The sequence below is a fragment of the Coturnix japonica genome, chromosome 18 (genome assembly GCF_054131305.1).
Source record: "Coturnix japonica strain WE chromosome 18, WE-NBRP24, whole genome shotgun sequence".
Classification (NCBI taxonomy): Eukaryota; Metazoa; Chordata; class Aves; order Galliformes; family Phasianidae; genus Coturnix; species Coturnix japonica.
The window spans coordinates 5,523,691-5,542,316 of record NC_140680.1 but is presented as its reverse complement, the minus strand read 5'-3'; the positions used below and the strand labels follow the sequence as shown (position 1 = coordinate 5,542,316).

The following is an 18,626-nucleotide window of genomic DNA, read 5'->3' as shown; positions in this document are numbered from 1 at the left end:
GGAACTCCTCGTAGCAAAACAAAATTGAATATATGTGCACTGATTAATTAAAGGGAAAATAGCAGGCATTCCCAGAATTGCAAAAAGGACACACTTCTCATAAGTTAACTCCAGAAAGCCCTTTAGCCAAAAATTGATTACAGAGAAGTTAAGTGTTACCTCCAAAGGCACAAGAGATTCATCTCTACATTGTGTTCAAGGTGTTTACTCTATTAATCTCTTGCTTACAGCTGTAAGTGCTATCTTGATTTTTTTCTGTCCTTACTGTTATCCATTTCCATTATTTAACAAAGCATTATGGTCAGAAAAATCACAGTATTTGCACTATAAACCCTGTCATACTTAAAGCATTTTTCTCATGCTAGATTTGTGTGTAATTCAGGCTTTCAATTAAACTCAATCACGTTATTCCAAATAATAGAGTTGATTGGTGTGGATATGAGCAACACGGTATATAATGAAAAAGCAAGAGAAGGAAAGTTAAATTGCAAATCCAAGAGTGGAGATAAAACACCAGCAATTTTCTGTGACACCATTTGAAAGATCAATGTAGGTGCAAGACCTTGTTTTGAGAAAGCAGCCCACAGTGTTGAGATGATCTATAATCTTTTCTTACTAATGGGCTAAGTCTGATAAACACTCTTGTACTTTTACAGAGGTGTTGTCACCTTCCTTGCCTAGTTGAAAAGAAAATAAGAACAGCTCTATTCTAAGGCGGGTTGTGGCTTACTTTTCATTCTGCCTCCGCCAAGACCAACTGTGCTAGAACTTACGGTCAACAGCACAACCATTAATACAACTATAATAAAGTTCATATAACTGCCCTTGCAAATACCTGCAAGTAATAGATTTGGCCTTTCAGTGTTACAAATAGGTTTCAGAAAATATGAAAAGCAAGAAAAAAGTATTTAAAAATAATATAGAAATTGATTCTTTCATTTCGAGTAGAATGAGACGAAACAATATTGTATTCTTAAACAAGAGGATGAATCAACAAATAACGGCAGCAGACATTGATCATAATTATCTTCTTATTTATAGATTCATGGCTTCAGATTAAAGGAAATTTCTTATGCATTAATGAAATGCAAGAGTAAATAAAAACAATATAATCACGTACATGTTTTTATGCATTAAGAAGCATTTATAAGCTATGGCACCATCACCTCCCTTATAAATGAACATTTCCTAATCATTTTGTATTTTAACTCTCCAGTGCTACAGGTGTGTTGCTAAGTCCCAGAATTACAAGTAGTAACTATTTACCGCAGCTCCCTTCCCATCTTTCCCCTGATCCAGTAGATTTAAAGCACAAGTTAGGCTGCAATATCCAAAGAGTATTTTGCATCAGGAATATTCACACTTGAAAATTACCTGTGCAAAATAATCCCGTTTTCAGGAATCACTTAAAATTAACCTTCCCAACTTTTACTCCAAACACATATCCGCTGTTCTTGTTGAAATAGCTTTCCCATAGATTCATCCACTAAACCATAATGAAATGTCATATGGTCACCTGTATCATTGCATGATGCTATCCCAAGAAACAGGGCTTTCTCACAATGAGCTTGGTGGATCTCTGCTCTGGGATTTATACAATGCAATAAAAAATGTCAAAAAAACACGAATGCAAATATATTTTAAAATATAATATTAGCATTGTCAACATAAAAGACTTTATTTACTGCCCAGAAAGGAAAATATTCAGAATAGTGTCATTTGTTTCGGGGAATGCACAAAAAAGTTTCAACAACTAACACACAGTGTTTCTTTGCAAAATAGCCCTTTGCATGATGCTGTAGCTTGGAATGGTTTTTGCCTACTGCTATCTACATTCTTGTAAAAGAAGGTCATTCATCTCTATTGTGACTACTCCTTTTGGATTACCTGGCTTTGTCTTTACACAAGTCAAATAGTAAATAAAAGTTATCTGTTGATATAGATTAGAGGTTAAACTGTTATTGATTGTCATATTTTATAGAGAGTGTCTCTTGCTGACCTTCTCAGAATTACTTTGCTTGTAAGAGTCATGCATGTGTCCTAGACAAACCATTTGCAATGAAAAAGAAATTACTCTTTGCATACAGAAAATTGCATGCAATGAGAAGTCCTGATAAGGAACAATTGCTTCCTTAGTGTTTCACTTATTCTCATCGTGCCATGTCTTTAATCATAGTAGATGAGAAAATCGTAGAGGAAAAACAGATTCCCTCCTGCAGTTTTTTTGAGGCAATCTTCTGAACATAGTCTGGAATTTGAAAGGTGTTCAAGATTAAAATATATATATATACAGCACATTTTCTTTCTCTTGAGTTTATGTAGTAAATACAGCAATGTAGATTTAAAAACAACAAAAACACCATTCTTTCAATTCTTCATTTAAGTAGATACAGTCAAAGAAAAAACATTAGTGCAACAGCCGCTCAATATAGTATATATATACTATATATACTATAATTGCATTAACAACATGCCCACACACTAGTTTGTGGCAGTACGTCTGCAGCGTACCCTAAATTAAAGCACACCTCAGAAACAGGTCTGCATGGGTTGCTATAACTTTTGAATCTGTAAAAGTACTTCCTGATCACATCTGGTATGGAAGCTTCTCATCAAAGTTAGCATAAACAGATCTGAACATCCTAAATAGTGAGGAGGCTAGAAATCTTCCCACTGTGATAAAAACAAACAGGTATGGGAAGAAAGGAAGGGAAAGAAAGAAAAAAATAAAGAACCTCATACAAATCTCATTCTCTCTCATATAAATAGACATAGTCTTTTCTCATTCAGGAATGAGTCTTTCAGGCTCAGACCTGACCAATTCAAGAATTCCATTCAAGAGGCTTTAATAGTCGCTTCCTTCTGTAACTCTTCTAGGCTGCTCAGCAGTCACATCACCTGTAAAAAAACCAGAAAGCTGCAAAAAAAATGGAAAAAATTAGCCTAATCTTTATGAGCCACATGCATCAAGCTTTCTTCTTGGTCTTACAACTGCACCTTTGAATATGCTCATACCGGTCCCAGTGACCAAGGGAGCTGCTCTGTTAGAATTCGAGTAGGGTTCCTCTGTGAACCATTTGTGAGCCCTAGGAAAGTAGGTGCCTTGTTCTGAGCATCTGCTCGGAGGATACAGTGAATTATCCATGATTTGAATGCCTGAAGGGAATCTCTCATAGGCTTACTGATGATCCCAGAAACACAGAGAACACATTTCAAACCACTGAACTTGTACAGAGACAGGTTCGGTGATATAGGTACAAAATAATCCTTTGCTCAGCTGTTGTCACCTAGGCAAAAATACAGGAAGGAAAATGTAGTTGCATTGGATCACATTCAAACTGAAAATTTGCTCTGAGTCCTTCTGTTGGTGCCTGCCTAGCAAGGTTACTGTCCCTTACTATTTGCTTCTGAAGACAGCGCTGTAAAATCTGCAGTGCTTCAAATCCTGCATTTCATTCTGGCAGCATGGCCTGCAGGCAACTACCTATTTATTAATTCCCACAGCCACAGCAGGAGGTGGGAATTAACCACAGCAGATGGAGACATAAAGCTTAAGTCCTCATCACCCCCAACACTGCTCCCTTTCTCTTCCCCTCCTCCCCAGTATATCCTGCAAAAAAGCCTTCAACAGTCATCAAAAAAAAGGAAGTTCCTGAGCTTGTAGCTTAACCAGGATGTAAGATACAACACAACCTAATCAAAGCAAGAGGCTGCAACTCAGCCTCATATTTGGATTCTCTTTCAGGCTGCTTAGGAAAGGGCCACGTGAAAATGGGGTTTGTATTTGCTGTGCTTGTACAAATCCTGCTGTGCACACTGCTGCTGAATTAAGGGAATGACTGATAATGAAACATTCCAATTTGCCTGGAATTAGTTGTGAATAAAACTAAAATAAATGTAACTAAAGCAATAAATTAAGGTCTTCTATCTTTGTGGCAGAGAACCTCATTTAAGTGATTTCCCATCCGCTGAAGTGGTGTTTGGGTTCATTCCAACAGATCTGTAGTAACTGAGCTGTATTATCACTGGTGGACTTGTCTTGGACAGTGTCCCTATTTGAGAAAACCACAGAAATGGAGTAGAAAGCAAATTTGAGAATGCTGTGTGTGGCACTCACCTTCATTCTCAGTCATCTCAGTCATACTACCAAGAATGAAAATGAAACCCCTTTTTCTTTTTGCATTTGTTGGCCTTTACGTGCAAACTGGGAAAATGACTCAAGATCAAAAGGACGTGTGAAAAACAAGTGCTTGGCTCCCTGCTACCTTTTGAAGTCACAGCACTGAGAGCTGTACTGAGCAGTTCACAGAGTGCAAGGCAGCTGATAATCGAGCTCAGCTCGTGGTATGAGAATGTGAAATCAAAGTCTGGAAAGTCTAACAATAGCAAAGACTTGTTAATATCCCCCACCAGGTGGGTTTTCTCATTCCTCTCTAAAAGTGGTGCTTTTAATTCCTTGTCTGTGGGGTTTGGAGTTGCAACAGTTTGCTCTGCAAACCAACACCTGCCAATCCTACAAAGTAGTGAGAGTGCACTTTAGTAATATTTAGAAACAACTCTGCCCTTGATAGGGCACGTAGACAGGGGCTCTCTTACCCTTATTCCTTCTTATGAAGGAGGTTACTGCCATCTGCTGAGGAAAAAAGGAAATCAGAGCACAAAAGCCGCATTGCCAGACCAGTGACCATCTGCAGAGGTGCTGCCAGCCAGCCCAAGGTCCCACGGCAATATGGAAGACACAGATAGTTGTTTAGTTTTCCTTAAAATCTGTCTTAAACAAAGAAATGGAAGAAAAGCAAGAAGTTCCATCGGTTTGTTGCAGACTTTATGCATCCAGGCTGCGCGTGTTCAGCTATAGAAAGGATGCTAACACTTCCCAGGGTGATGCTTTCACTTTGTGATGGAATAACACCCAAGTTTCTGTTGCATGGAAGCTCTGCATATATTCCCTGCATCATTCAGCAGTTAAAGCATTGCCATCACACCGGCGGCTCCCCAGGGTCTGGGCACTGAGCTCACCAGAGTCCAGGAAGTGTCTGAACCAGAACAGTTCTACAAGTCTATGAAAGCAGTCCTGGAATACCAAATACTAAACACCAATTCATGCAGAAGTTGGTCTCACAGGGAGTCTGATGCCGACAAGAGTCGGGCCGGCTGCTCCCATCTCTGCCATTCGAGGATCTCTGCCATTAGAGGACCCTGCTGGGACCCCCGCTGAGATCCCTGCCGTGCCCCTGGCAGCCGCAATAGGGCGCCATAGCCCAGGCTGTGAGTGGAGCGAGCTCCTGACTGGCATTGCGGACATCCAACCAAAGTCTACAACGCCATTTGAGCTGCGAGCCAATGGAGGGGAGGAGGAAGGAGAGCAGCTCGCCGGATGTGAGGTGTTGGTGGTGATAGCAGCGCGTTGTGCAGGTGAGTGGGGTGTTTTCTTTGGGCCTTGTGTGTAGGACCGGCCCAGCCTTTGCTTCTGTTCAGCACTGCGGTTTTGGGCCCTCCCGGAGCCGTGCTGTAGCGATGGGCCGGGGGGGAGGTGCTGTTTAAAGGGCCGCCTCTCCCTGCCTGCCGTTGTCTGTCTCTCCCCGCCCTGGGTTTAGCGGACCAGGCCTCTCCTTCCTTCTGTGCCTCCTCGTTGGCAGGTCTGGTTTGAGAAGTGTTTAATGTGCTGTGTATGTCAGTGTAAGGCTAACGTGGATTTATTGGGGAGTTTCCTGCTATTTGCATGCTGAAGAATCTCCTGTCTGGTTTGTTTTCTTAGCTTCATGCGTGCTGTGGAGTTGTCGCATAAGTTATGTAATGCACGTTTCTTTTCTATCCACTAGATATTTTAATCCCCAAAGATGGGTGAACCTCAGCAAGTGAGTGCCCTCCCTCCGCCTCCAATGCAGTATATAAAGGAATACACCGATGAAAACATACGCAAAGGTCTGGCCCCAAAGCCACCTCCACCTGTGAAAGACAGTTACATGATGTTTGGTAATCAGTTCCAGTGTGACGATTTAATTATCAGACCTTTGGAAAGCCAGGGTATTGAACGGCTGCATCCCATGCAGTTTGATCACAAAAAGGAATTGAGGAAACTGAACATGTCTATCTTAGTCAACTTTTTGGATCTCTTGGATATCTTGATAAGGAGTCCGGGGAGTATAAAGCGAGAAGAGAAACTGGAGGACCTGAAACTGCTTTTTGTTCATGTCCATCATCTTATAAACGAGTACCGTCCTCACCAAGCTAGGGAGACCCTGCGAGTCATGATGGAAGTGCAGAAACGTCAGCGTCTGGAAACTGCAGAGCGATTTCAGAAGCATTTAGAGCGAGTTGTGGAGATGATTCAGAACTGCCTGGCGTCCTTGCCTGATGATCTTCCTCATTCAGAGGGGGGACTGGGAGTGAAAACAGAACCAATGGACACTGATGATGGCAACAACTGCATTGGACAGAGTGAAAAACAGAGAGAACGTTCTGGCTGCAAGAGAGATCAGGTGTTAGACAAAGATGCAGCTATGTGCAGCATTATTGATGAAATGACATGAAGGAATCGTGTCTTATGTTAACTTACAATAGAGAGAGGCCAAATGGATTCTGAGGGTACATGCTGTATTTTGTTTGAAGCGTTCACACTGACTTGGGGGGTGGGTGTGAGCTGCTAAGCAGGTGAGGATATTTAATGTTTTGTGTGAGTTATATGTGTATTGGTCAAAACAAAACTGCTTTGTGCAGCGTGGATGCTGTTAGAGTTAGTTTTTTTGTATAATGTTGTTTTGTCACTTGCAGCTTTCTGGGACGTGCTTCATTTTGTAAATGCCGTGTGCTGCTGGAAGCAGGGGGTTTGGCTGACTGAAATGGAAGCTGACAATTCCTGCATTTCAAATAAATGTTAGTTGTTTACACGTTAAATGGGTCTTTTCAGTTATTCTAGATTGAAGATTAAATCAATATGAAGCCTGAGAAATCCATTCCTTTCTAACTTTGTAGTAATGCAACAATGTTAAAGAACTTAAGAATTGCTTTATTACACATGTAATGTGGTGTAACTTGTCTGTGTCTGTTGTGGGTCTCTACCACTAAGTTGATTAAATGGATAATTAGCTTTTATACTAACTGTGAACTTTCAAGTTAGAAAGACTCCTGAAGTCTGTCAAATGGAAGCTACATCAGTTGTGTTTAAAGAGAACTGGACTTAGATCAAGCCTGTGGCATGAAGAGTGATTTGATAATGAAGAAGTGGCTTCTTTACCCAAGCCCTCCTGTCTGTAGCATGTCTGCTTTCCAAACTAGATATAGCACCTTTAAAAAAGAGAGAGAAAGAAAAGAAACGATCAACTTTATGGATGAGGGAACTTACTATAACTACTTGTAACTCTCGTTATGCAAATTATAACTTGGATAATTCAGCTGTTTTCAGGCATGCAGATTTATTTAAATGTGCAGGTAGATTTTAACCATTGGGTGGTGGGATTGAGATCACTGTAGCTAAAGATGAACTGAAGCAAATGACTCACGGCAGGAACTCATCTGCTATTTCAAGGGCGTGTGATGTAAGTAATGATAAAGTGAAAGCATGTTCTTCAGAAACGTTTATAAATAACTTTATGACACTAAAACTTCTGACTTCTGTGCAGAGCTGCCTCTCTTCCCTGCTCCCTGAACTAAACCGTGTTGTTTTCTAGTAGCTAAAACAATGGTGGGTCAGCTGAATTAATTGGGCATCTGCTTTGCAAATGTTCTTCAAGTGGAAGATAGGAAGGAACAGTTTTAGTGTGTTGTGGATAAGAGAGATCGTGAGTTACTTCACCACATATGTTCGAACTCTGCCTTTCATCTGCTATAGATGCCCAGAGTGTTTTTACAGTTGATTTTTTTACTTTCATTTTTTTATGTTTTTAAGAAAGTTGAAGGCCCAGGTGCTGCAGTTTCAACCACAGGCTGGGTTCTAGCAGTAACTAGTAATCACAATTAACTTCTATTGATGAAAGCATTGACGTAAATGGGGACTGAGTCATTTAAAATCTTAGGACTGCTTTCTCTCTGGAAGAAGTTTTGTAAATAGATTTCTCTCTGTTCTTTGGGGTCTGTCTTTAAGGCAAACCCTGAGATAAAATCCTGCAGGAGATCGCGGTACTTCCTGAGCTTTTCTTCAGCCAAAACAGTAACTATCCTTTGTCACATCCATACAATGGCAGCTCTCTTTTCTCCCGTTAAAACTTTGCTTTTGATTAAAAACAAACAGCCCAACAACTGAACTGTAGCTGCAGTGAAGCAGTGGGTGAAGCATACAGTGCAGGGCAACTGCATTTCAGGCTGTGTAGGATATGACTCACTGACTTAAAAGTGAGGCTGTGAATGTCTTTTCTAATTAGCCAACTCATGATGATGAGGTCTTTCTTGTGTTGCTTTTGAACATGATGACTCGTGTGAAATGTTAATGTATGAAATGTGTTGGATTATATATGCCTTATGAAACTCAGTAGGATAAAGTTAACGTCAGATGTTAAGAAGACTTGGATCAAAATGCTGCTATGAAACAACAACAAGCCGGTTATTTTATTGCACTGAGGATAAGTGCAGTTATTTGAAGCAGGGAAGCCAAGTGTGTTGTCATTGGGAAATGGGGGCAGTTCTAATCATTCAGAGGGAAGAAATGCAAACTGTGCTCTGTCTGCATAGCCATCCCAGGATACTGTGGTTCATGGTCAGAACAATGTCTGTGAAAGCTGCCTGCAGTGTCCTATCTCCCCAGAAACAGGAGTAGCCGAGAGGAAGTGTTTTCTTACACAGTCCTAAATCTGCTTACAGACACTGCCCTTTCTCCCTCTTCCAGCCTTTTCCAGCAGGAATGTTGCTGGCGTAGCTCCGCCCCTTGGCTGCATTTATTTGTTAGTTATAAAAAGTCATTGTTTGCAACTTAATTTGTATAAAAGGGTAAAAGGTAGATGATCTGCTTCGGCAGACAACGTGTATTTGCTATGGATCACATCTGATCACTGCTGCAGTTCTGGTCCGAATGATATTACAGGTCATCACGTTCTCACACAGGGCAAAGCAAAGTGGCCAGGAACACCATTATTCAAGTAACATATTTCAGCACGTTTCTCCTAACCGACCACTGTGGCCACTCAGCTTTTTAAGTGGCTCTTGTGCTGTATTACACAGTATGGTAAAGGCTCAGAAGCATGAAAAATTTTAAGAGCTAAGTGATGAGAGGCTGCAGCTCTGTTTTACCTATGCTTGTGAAGTGGTGGGGAAGCTTCCAGTGTTCCTGCCTGTAAAGGAAACCATGTTTGCTTAAAGTAGCAATGTTAGAAGCAGAAATTAGGATTAAATGCTGGTTTAATAATTCCTTAGAACCTGTTATGTTGCTGAATGATCTCTGTTTACTGGTCTGCTACACATCTTATGTAATCTCTTGTGCCTAATTCTATGCATTATGGTAAGAAGAGGGTGTGGGAAGCAGTTTGGGGCAGTGGATTATTGGTGATTCAGCTCAGTGGTACTAACAGTTTAACCTGCTATAAACAAGCAGATCTGGGGAAAAAAAGAGAAGTAGAGTTGTGAAGTAGTGCTGAGTATTTTAACCTTTTAGTCAAACCACAGTGCAAGCATTCAGCTGCACGCGTTCTCAGCAGCAGCAGCTTCAGTGACTAACAGACTCACCACAGGAAAGGCACTGGAAACCAAAGGGCATCGTCCTGTTTGAAACTGACGTGCTAGCACTGAGAAGTAAGACCAGCAGTTTATGGAAACAATAGTTTATTTTGAGTGTAGGTGCACGAAGAGTGAATGAGTGTTCCTCATCCTCGGCCACAATGTCTTCTCCATTCTTCCTGGACTGGATCCTTCTATTTTGGCTTACAGGTAACTCAGTGGGTGTGAAAAACAGCTGGAAGTGGATGGAAGGGAGGTAACGTGCATCACTGCTTCTGGGGGTTGCAGAGAGATTTTGGGTTATGGTGGTAAGAGTGGTTGTGTGGTGCAGAAACTGCTGTTTTGCATATTTAGTAGAACTTAATCAGAATGGCTGAAGAGTATTCTGGTGATCATATCTCCCTTTTAAAACAGAGCTGTTAATGCAGGCAGATGGACATTAAACTTCTGTTTGAAGGATATGTTCAACAGACAAAAAAGAGATTACAGATATTTTTCTTCTAGATTTTTTCTAAAGCCTTTTATAATAAGATTCATTTAGACTTTCCTTTTTTTATTAAAAAAACATGCGTTATTGTCAGAGATTAGTTTCTAGTACGCTACTGTGGCAAAATCTTTGCATAAGACTTATTTATAATGATTACAGCGTAGTTTAGGAAAAGAAATGGCTGAGATGAAATTGGGCAGGACTGCTTTTTCCCAAGGAACAACGACAGTGAAGCCCTACGCTGTTTGGGATCCATTAGCACAACTTGGGCTACCCACTGATGGCACTGCCCAGTGATATACAGGGACTTTGATTAGAGATGATTAGTTGTTAAGACTCTTTCCTACTTCCATTCTTGCTGCAGTGAATTATATCCCTGAAATTTTAATGTGGGTACATCAGCATCTTTGCATGTTCGATCCCATGCTGTGGGAACCAAATGCATTAGAAACTTTGTAAGAATGAGGGGGAAATATGAGGTCGGGAAAAAAGAAGGTATAGAAGTTTGTAGGAAAAGTCTGGAAGATCTCTTCTGAGATGGCTAAATCCTTCTTCAGTAAAAGAAAAAAAGGAAATGCACAGCTGTGATGCTGATGAAAACTGCCTTTCAGTGGCCTTGCACTGAAAGTGAGGAAGGGTTTCCTTCTATGCTTTTATTGATGCCTCTCTGTTCTCCTATATCTGGCTTGGATTAAATCTAAGCTAATGGAAAAAGAAAGACCTATTGACCTGGATGTGGCTGAAGAGAAGCCATGGAGCTGTGCAGGTCCAATCTCTATCTTCTCTTCACCTTTTTGCCAGCTGCACACGACCTGTTTAATGTTTGTGTTTCTGTCCACAGGCCCTACAGTGTCAGGACTGCAGGTGAAGGGAGAGGTTGGTCAGAATATCACGGTGCCCTGCTTTTACAGGGTTAAGACGGAACGTGACATCACCTCAATGTGCTGGGGCCGTGATGCCTGCCCCTCTTCCAAATGTTCTCACCCCATTATCTGGACAGATGGGTGGAAGGTGACAGAGAGATACCACCCAAAGTATGTGCTGAAAGGGGACCTGCTGAAGGGCAACGTGTCCCTCACCATCCTGAATGCCCAGGAAACAGACAGTGGGACGTACTGCTGCCGTGTGGAGATCCCGGGGTGGTTCAACGATGAGACAACCAACCTCCAGGTGGTGGTTGAGAGAGGTGAGTGCTGTTACAGTGACTCTGCTGCAGCTTGAGGCTTGTGGAGGAAGTGATTTCTGACATCATCCATAGAATCAGTCTCTAGCATCTGGCAGACCTGCCGTTATTTGGGATAAAGCTAATCTGCCTTTGAGAGTGTTGTAATCACTAGGATTACAGTCACTGCAGTAATAACAATAAAAAAAGCAAACAACAAAGGCAGTGGTGCCTTGTTTTGTGGTATGCAGTGCTACTGAGTTTACACAGAGACAATTCTTCACCTTTTTCTGCTGGGTTCCAGGGTAAAGCCCAGGGATACACAACTAGCCTGGATGATTTTCCTTTAAGGAAACTTTTCTTTTGATCTTAGTTCTTCTCTACTTGTAAAAAAAACCACATGGTAACATTTGGCACAATTGTCTCCCAGATGTGTTCCTGGTTCAAGCACACTTTTATAGAAACATTTTCTCTTTTTTCACTACATGAATGGACATTAATTATAATGCATGTTGTTTGTTTCTCTAACACCAGCTAGGGTCTCTACTGCAAGTCCTCTCACTCACACCTCTCCACTGACCTCAGGTAACTTTTTTCCAAGTATTAATTGCAGTAGCATGTATTAGCTGCATTGAAAATAGACATCTTTAAAAAGAAACAAAATGACAGATGATATAAATATCTTGGCTAAAATTTACTGAACATATGATAGGACTTGAGATCTGAACTTGGCATGTAAATTCTACCTCATATAGAGAGCTTAGCAGAAGGAATATGTAAGTTGCTCCCAGGTGTGGGACTTAATTAGATGCTACATTGGTGCTACAAGTGTTGTTTTCCTCGTGGCTGTTTCAGGATGTGTTTTCTCTGCAGTATAAAGTCTCACCTTGTCATCTGAAAGCACATCCCATGAACAGTAAAATACGAGGTTTTAGGAGCTGTGTGTGTGCTCTCATTATTTAATCAAAGCAAATATTGCTGAAGGTAATGCAACAAAGAACTGTGTTGTTGGGCTGGTTCAGAATGCCATCAGGGAATGCTATCTGTATTTATCCCTCTATCTCAAATGTTACCAGTTGAGCAACACTAAAATGTTACAACACTTGCATTTCCTTCTTGTAAGAAGAAGTGAAAATGTTCTCAAACCATTTCTATTCTTACTGCAAATGATACGGCTTCCAGTCTCAGCTCTCACGGGTTTTCTTAACCATGTGACATCTTCCTTAGCTGCTGGGAGCAATATTTTGTACTTTGAGAATAGAAGTTAATTTCTACATGGGGAGACTTAAAAAGATGGGTGGCTGTGTTCCTCTGATGTAGGGCTGTTATAGCATCTGCCTTGAAAAAGAGGACAGTGAAGCAGATGATCCTCACTTTTCAAAATGCAGTTTATGGCATAAGGTTAACCATTCATAACATGAAAGGAGCCACCTGGGATTGTCATAATGTGAATAGAAGATTTTGTTTTCAGGAGGGTTTTGTACCATCTGACAGCACACAGAGAAACTGTGACGGATGATGCGGATAACATGGCAGATTGTAGTTCTATTTTAAATAATGAAAACTGCCCTGGGAAATTACCTCAAAATCCGCTGCATGCCCTATGCAAATGTATCACACTTCAGTCGGCTGTTTATTGTATAGCTGTGATCTGGGACTTCAAAAGTACCACTTGCTGTCTGCAACTCTACACCAATTCATCATTTGAGGCCCTGAGCTGGTGTTTATCAATTTTCATCAAATAATCTAGTTTTACATCCACTGCCTCCTCTGATCTATGATATGGATCCAGAGCCCAGCTCAGTAACTCCATCTTTCTAGGCTCTGTGTTGAGATAATAGCAGGTGTTTCCTGGAAGGATTTCAAAGCTCTGAAAAGGGCACTGGAGGAGTTTTGCAATGCCCTTGGATGGCACCAACATCTTTATAATATGCACAGCAAAGACTCCAGACAGAGGTACTTAGGTTCAATGGTCTCAGGTCAGCAGTATACATTCTTTGTCCAAGCAGAATGCTTTTCTATGCAAGTGATATGTTGGTTTGTCTTGCTTTTGCTCAGCTCCTGGGATTGCCAGTGAAACATCCTTTACTGACAGAATGTGGCCTCCAGTTTCTCTTTCAGAAGCTCCTGAGACTGTAAGTATCTCTATTGTGCTATACTGAGATGATGTGCTTAGACATCGGAAGTTGCTGGGTCATTTCTGCAGTTAAATTACAGTATTTTGTTTTGATTGCAAAATAACGGATATTTTTTTTTCCAGTCTGTACATTTAACACTTAAAAAAGAATGCTTATGGGGTCATTATGAAAGGGAGAAAATAAAGTGCTTTGCTTGCAAAAACTGTTTCCTTCCTACTAAAGTGGGAAGACCTTTAGCAACATCTGTATTGCCTTTCAGGCCTCTGGTTCCAACTCAAGCACCTCAGACTACCCAGAAGTATCCTCAAGCCTGCAGGTACCGGCAGGACGTGGGGAAGGGTACAAAATGGACCACATGACAGCACAGGGATCCACCCGCCATGCCTGTGTATGGGGTTCAAGCACACAGCCCTGTCTGCCCTGCTGAGTCCTCCAGCTCATGCTGTGTGTTAACAGGCAGTAGCATCATCTTAAGTTTTGTCAGGAAGACAAGACAGCCAAGCTACCATTTGGGAAGCCCCGATGTTATGCACTGCAATGTACTGTGGGCATTCATATTGCCTCACATGCAGAAAATCAGGGACTCTACTACCTTTCAGCATCTTCCCAGCTCTTAGAGAGTGGTTGGATACCTGTCAGCTGGCTTCCAGAAGAAGTTGTGCTGAAAGGTGAAGGCATATTCACTTCCTGGGATAAAGCTCCAAATAACTACTGAGTAAGCTGACAAAAAGGGAGGCAGAGAGAAAACACCAGGGGATATTTAATTATTTAATCTTATGAATAAATAAAGGTATTCACCAAAACAGTATTAAATGTTAGGCTTCTTCCTTGGGCTGAAAGGAAGCAGGAACAAATGTGAACAAATGGGGCTGATCATAACCTCAGGTTCTTTGTCAGTGTTAAGAAATAATATATTTTAACAGCAGGGTTCATGTAAATGTTGTGACTTCTTGAAACTAGTATCTCAAGTTGGGCTCTTGCCCTCAAGGGCATTTTAACTGCAGGTTTACAAAATGCACATTTGGCCTCTGGGTCTGGCATGGGATTTGTGCTCCGAGTTCCACTGACTCTAATCTGTTTTGTGTTTGACAGAATACATCCATATCAACTTATAGTCAGCAGTACTCAGAAAAGAGTGTTTACCTCAGAACTGGATTGTGTGTGGCGTTTCTGGTCATCCTTGCTCTGGGTCTGTTCCTAGGTAGACGTAAGTGCTTCTCAGAGGTGATTATTCAAGAGTGGGTTGGGTACATCAAATCATAGCTGTGGCTTTGCTACATGCATCTCCTGGAACTTATGGGGATTTCCTATACTGAAAACCTCTGCTTCAAGTTCCCTAATTTCGTTTTCTGCAATTATCTATTTATTTATTTATTTGGATAAACCTGCAACTTTACTTACGTAGGATTGTTTAAAGAACAATGTTTATTTTTCTTTATTTTCATTCTGGATCATCCTTAGGATATTTACGCAATATGAAGAAACTGAGTAAGTTTGCAAGGTAAGTGTTCTTTTTCTGCTTTAGCTAATAGGACAAACCAGGTCCCAGAAGGAGTTGCTGTGATTCCTACTAGATGTATGCTGACTGTACATACTCTAATTTGATTTTCTTTTTAATTGCAAATTAATAAGAAACATTGCAAAAGAAATTAATAAATCCTGCTTCTCATCCTTAGTTAATAAACAAAAAATGAGTCTAACTGCCAATTCAGTGCATTAGGGAGTAGGCAAACTTCAAGTGCGGGTTGTCTCATAAATGGAAAAATGATTCATTATCAGTTGTGTTTAAATAAGTGTTTTTGCATATTTTACAGCTGTTCCAGTGAGCTGGTTCATTTAACTATCTGCTCTTTTGTGTTTCTATTGTCAGTTGTTTAACAGCCTTGTTTTTACTCATGTGTGCAGCTCTGTTGCATATTGGAGACCAGAACGTGCTGGGAACCAAAGTGCTCTGGAAGTTGAGATCCATGCAGAGGAAAACATTTACACAATACACTAAGGACTGTATGTGTGCTCGCCTTTGATATCTCCAGGACTTTAAATGTTTTCCAAAATGTTAGCTGCTCCCTCTGCTCTGCAGCTAAGTGTGCCTGGACTACTAAAGCATCACTCCTATCATTCTAATAAAGCAAATAAAAACTACAGTTCTAATTAAAAACTTTTATCAGCTTGTTCCAGAAACAGAAACCTGACTGGCTTGAATGGAAATTTCCAGATTCCATTTATCAAACCATAAGGAAAGTTACCACAGACAAGGGGGAATGGCTTCAAACTAAAAGAGGGGAGATTTAGGTGAGGTGTTAGGAAGAAATTCTTTACTCAGAGAGGGGCAAGGTTGTGCCACTACTGTGGGTGCCCCAACCCCGCAGAGGCTCAGGGCTAAGTGAGATGGGGCCCTGGTCAGCCTGAGCTGGTGAGGGGCAGCCAACACCCAGCAGGGGATGAGACTGGATGAGCTTTCAAGTCCCCCTCCTATCTAAGTCGTTCTATGATACAGTCTGCTTCAGATTCTTTCTTACTTTCAGAAAAGAAGAAGTGTCAGGATGACTGTTCAGTCACAAAAGGAAAACCACCCACAGTCTTAACATTTGTTTCTCTTATGTATTATATCTGCTAGCTACAGAACAAACAATCATCTGAGGGGAGAAGCAACCTCATAGCTGCTTTGGCACAGACAACAGATGGAAAACCTTGATAGTAATCATATGTCAAAGTACTTTTCATTAATTTTTTTTCTTGAATCTGGGTGTGCCCATTCCCAATAGCAGCTCAGTTATGCAGTGTGCTAATTCCTGCCCACATGTGGTTAAAGCTGGAGGGGCTGCTGGTGCTCACCCCCTCTGTTGGAGCTTACAGAATACTCACACCTTGCTTTCAGAGAAGTGTGACTAAGTGCAATTTCTTCTGCAAAATGCGTCACTTTCTTGCTGTGGTTTTCTCCTTGGGCCCCTGTGAGCTCCGAGATGTTCTCAGGGTGGAAAATTTCCTTTCCAGGTCTCTAAAGCAACCAGGCAAACGAAACTACTCTGTAGTTTTCTGCTCTTTCAGGTGGGAGAGCGATCAGCTCTGACCAAGTATTAGTGGGTGCAAATTACACCCTGCAGCTCAATACACACATTGCTGCCATAAAGGACAGCAGACTTTGAGCTAACTTCATCATGAAGATCGTTTTCAAAGCAGTCATGCATAGAACAAAACTACGTCAACCATTGAGGCATAAAGGAGCAATAGCTGCTCCTTTATGCTGGTGTTACGTTAACAGCTGTGACACCTGGCCATGGTCTGGTTGTGCTGTTATGGGGAGCTGAGGTCAGCTACACCTCCTGCCCTCAGTTGGTAACCAGCTCTACCATTTGCTTTCTTCATGTCATTTGCTGCCCTGTATAAGAAGATACTGAGACTAGAATGGTTCTGTTAGTTTAAGATTGTGTTTATTTATTTTATTTATTACTATTAGCATTAACTACTAGACTACAATTAGTGCCCTCTCTGTAGACATTGCTTTCTGCCTTGTTGACTGACAGGTCACTGCTGTGGGCTACGGCCCATATCCAGAGCTGGAGGAAGTCTGACCAGATCTCTGAACCAGAGCTCAGAAAACAGCTTCAGCAATTGCTGCTTCCTGCAGCTTTAGCCAAATAAATAATCTTTTCAGGGTTTCAGACAAGAAGTGAGGGGTTTCCAAAACCATCCAATTCCAAACACCTGTGCTTTTAAGGAGTCTGAGGACTGCTGATAGTGAAAGGTGCTGTCCCACTGGGGCTTTTTTTCCTTAGTATTACATATTCAGACTAATTTTTTGTCTCATAGAGTTTTTATGCAAAATAATGTCCACTCATGTCAGTGCACCTTAAAATGGGTATTTCAAAATGATCCCGAGTTGTGCATGTGGCACTTGAGCCTGTTCACCCATTAGGAGGTTGTCCAGCTGCACACAGCTGGCAGCCTATTGAGCCTGATAAAGATAACAAGCTGCAGAGTGCTCTGCCTTTCCTTTTGTGCCTGCAAGAAGCCACTAGATAGCAGCATAGGTACAGAAAGCAAGGCACATTTTTCTAGTTCTTCCCAGCATACTTGAATTTGATGGATTTTGGATGACCTTTTTCAATGCCCAGTATTGGTAAAGAAGCAAAGCTGAACTATGCCATACTTCTCTCTTCCTTCCCTATTTGCTTAGAACAGGCTGGCAAATTCTGATTTGAGAAATTTCATTGAAACTGGTAGCTGGATAAAGGCCCAAATTAGTGTCCCAGGTGGGATTCAGCTGCTCCTTGCACTGGCATCAGCTGAGTGCTGGCTCATGATCACTGTGTGATGGTAAGTAATGGGAGAGGGAGGAGGAACTAGGACCTGCACTAGAGGAAAAGTGCCTGGGATACTGGACACCTTAGGTTTCATCAGATCTTTTCTTCACAGAACAGCTAGAGCTGTTCATATTTGGCATTAAATGAATTGTACCTGATAGAATACTGTCAGTTAGGTATTTTACTGATTGCTGGTTAAGGTGCCTTATAATATTGACAAAAGGACACTGTATTGTTGTGTCTATTCCTATTGATTGCTGTTATGCTACACTGAAGGATCCCTTCAGAATAAATTCAGAAGAGTTCTTTGAGCTTCATGTTTCTTGAATCAGCCACTGAGCTGCCTATTGCAGCATTGGATGGCTACCTGCTGGTGAAAGAAGCAAGGCATTCTGGCTTAGCTGCAATCTAGTCTATTGGGGATCTACTTCTTGCCATGAATAACATGGTGGTGTGATGGATGAGGACATTAACAGGTTTGCAAACATAGGAATCATTCTCTGATGCTATGTTGGGAGTGGGGGTGGTTTTGAAAATTTAATCCCTCTCCAACCTTTTTGTGCCACTCAAGATTTCTTAGACCTGTATTTCTTTTCCAGGCTGACTTGATATGGACCATTCACTTATCCCAGATGTGGGAGCTCTTCATTTTTTTCACCATTCCTTTTGACCTTCCTCAGACTCTTTTTGGTTCTAACATACGCTTCATATACTTTTTTAAGTAGAGGGAACTAGAACTACTGATGGGATTCAAAGTAGACTTTTGTAGAAGTACAATGCTGTCTTCTGGTTTGTTCTCTTCAAGGAATAGATAGCTTATTAATAGAGAATGTGGAATTTAATAATAATTGCTAAAATATGCCTTCCCCTCCTTCCCCCCTTCCCCAGTG

General features: G+C 41.3%; 2 protein-coding genes and 1 long non-coding RNA gene across 24 annotated transcripts in view; 2 read left to right on the top strand and 1 right to left on the bottom strand.

The window, feature by feature from the left end:
* Positions 1–2,910, bottom strand: part of LOC107320226 (uncharacterized) — a 32,053-nt gene extending 29,143 nt beyond the window's left edge. For 2 of the 8 annotated variants that reach the window (XR_014935439.1, XR_014935440.1), the window contains exon 1: positions 1,517–2,905. This is a non-coding gene — a long non-coding RNA (uncharacterized LOC107320226). Of the gene's footprint in view, positions 1–1,374 lie in introns of all 8 variants that reach the window. The other 6 variants (XR_014935438.1, XR_001558177.3, XR_014935436.1 and 3 more) reach the window with 6 other exon arrangements.
* A 2,462-nt stretch (positions 2,911–5,372) lies between these two features.
* MED7 (mediator complex subunit 7) lies at positions 5,373–6,897 on the top strand. 2 transcript variants are annotated; one of them, XM_015875897.2, is made up of 2 exons: positions 5,373–5,415; positions 5,823–6,897. In XM_015875897.2, the coding sequence occupies exon 2, from the start codon at positions 5,841–5,843 to the stop codon at positions 6,531–6,533; it is 693 nt and encodes a 230-aa protein (XP_015731383.1). In that variant the 5' UTR covers positions 5,373–5,415; positions 5,823–5,840; the 3' UTR covers positions 6,534–6,897. The 2 variants fall into 2 exon arrangements, with proteins under 2 accessions (XP_015731383.1, XP_015731385.1); XM_015875899.3 differs by having other exon boundaries at positions 5,373–5,639.
* LOC107320215 (hepatitis A virus cellular receptor 1 homolog) lies at positions 5,373–15,590 on the top strand. 14 transcript variants are annotated; one of them, XM_085518775.1, is made up of 9 exons: positions 5,373–5,415; positions 5,823–9,855; positions 10,974–11,318; positions 11,829–11,879; positions 13,353–13,429; positions 13,692–13,748; positions 14,525–14,633; positions 14,894–14,933; positions 15,338–15,590. In XM_085518775.1, the coding sequence occupies exons 2-9, from the start codon at positions 9,807–9,809 to the stop codon at positions 15,429–15,431; spliced, it is 822 nt and encodes a 273-aa protein (XP_085374901.1). In that variant the 5' UTR covers positions 5,373–5,415; positions 5,823–9,806; the 3' UTR covers positions 15,432–15,590. The 14 variants fall into 14 exon arrangements, with proteins under 14 accessions (XP_085374901.1, XP_015731357.2, XP_085374904.1 ...); XM_015875871.3 differs by having other exon boundaries at positions 14,525–14,639; XM_085518778.1 differs by having other exon boundaries at positions 14,525–14,656.
* The last annotated feature ends 3,036 nt before the right edge of the window (positions 15,591–18,626 follow it).

Bases quoted from the DNA above. Each gene is read 5' to 3' on its own strand.
- MED7 (XM_015875897.2), top strand. From the start codon at position 5,841: ATGGGTGAACCTCAGCAAGTGAGTGCCCTCCCTCCGCCTCCAATGCAG.
- LOC107320215 (XM_032447408.2), top strand. From the start codon at position 10,838: ATGGAAAAAGAAAGACCTATTGACCTGGATGTGGCTGAAGAGAAGCCA. The intron at 11,319-11,828 runs GTGAGTGCTGTT...CTCTAACACCAG, and splicing joins CCAGGTGGTGGTTGAGAGAG to CTAGGGTCTCTACTGCAAGT. The intron at 14,640-14,893 runs GTAAGTGCTTCT...GATCATCCTTAG, and splicing joins GGGTCTGTTCCTAGGTAGAC to GATATTTACGCAATATGAAG.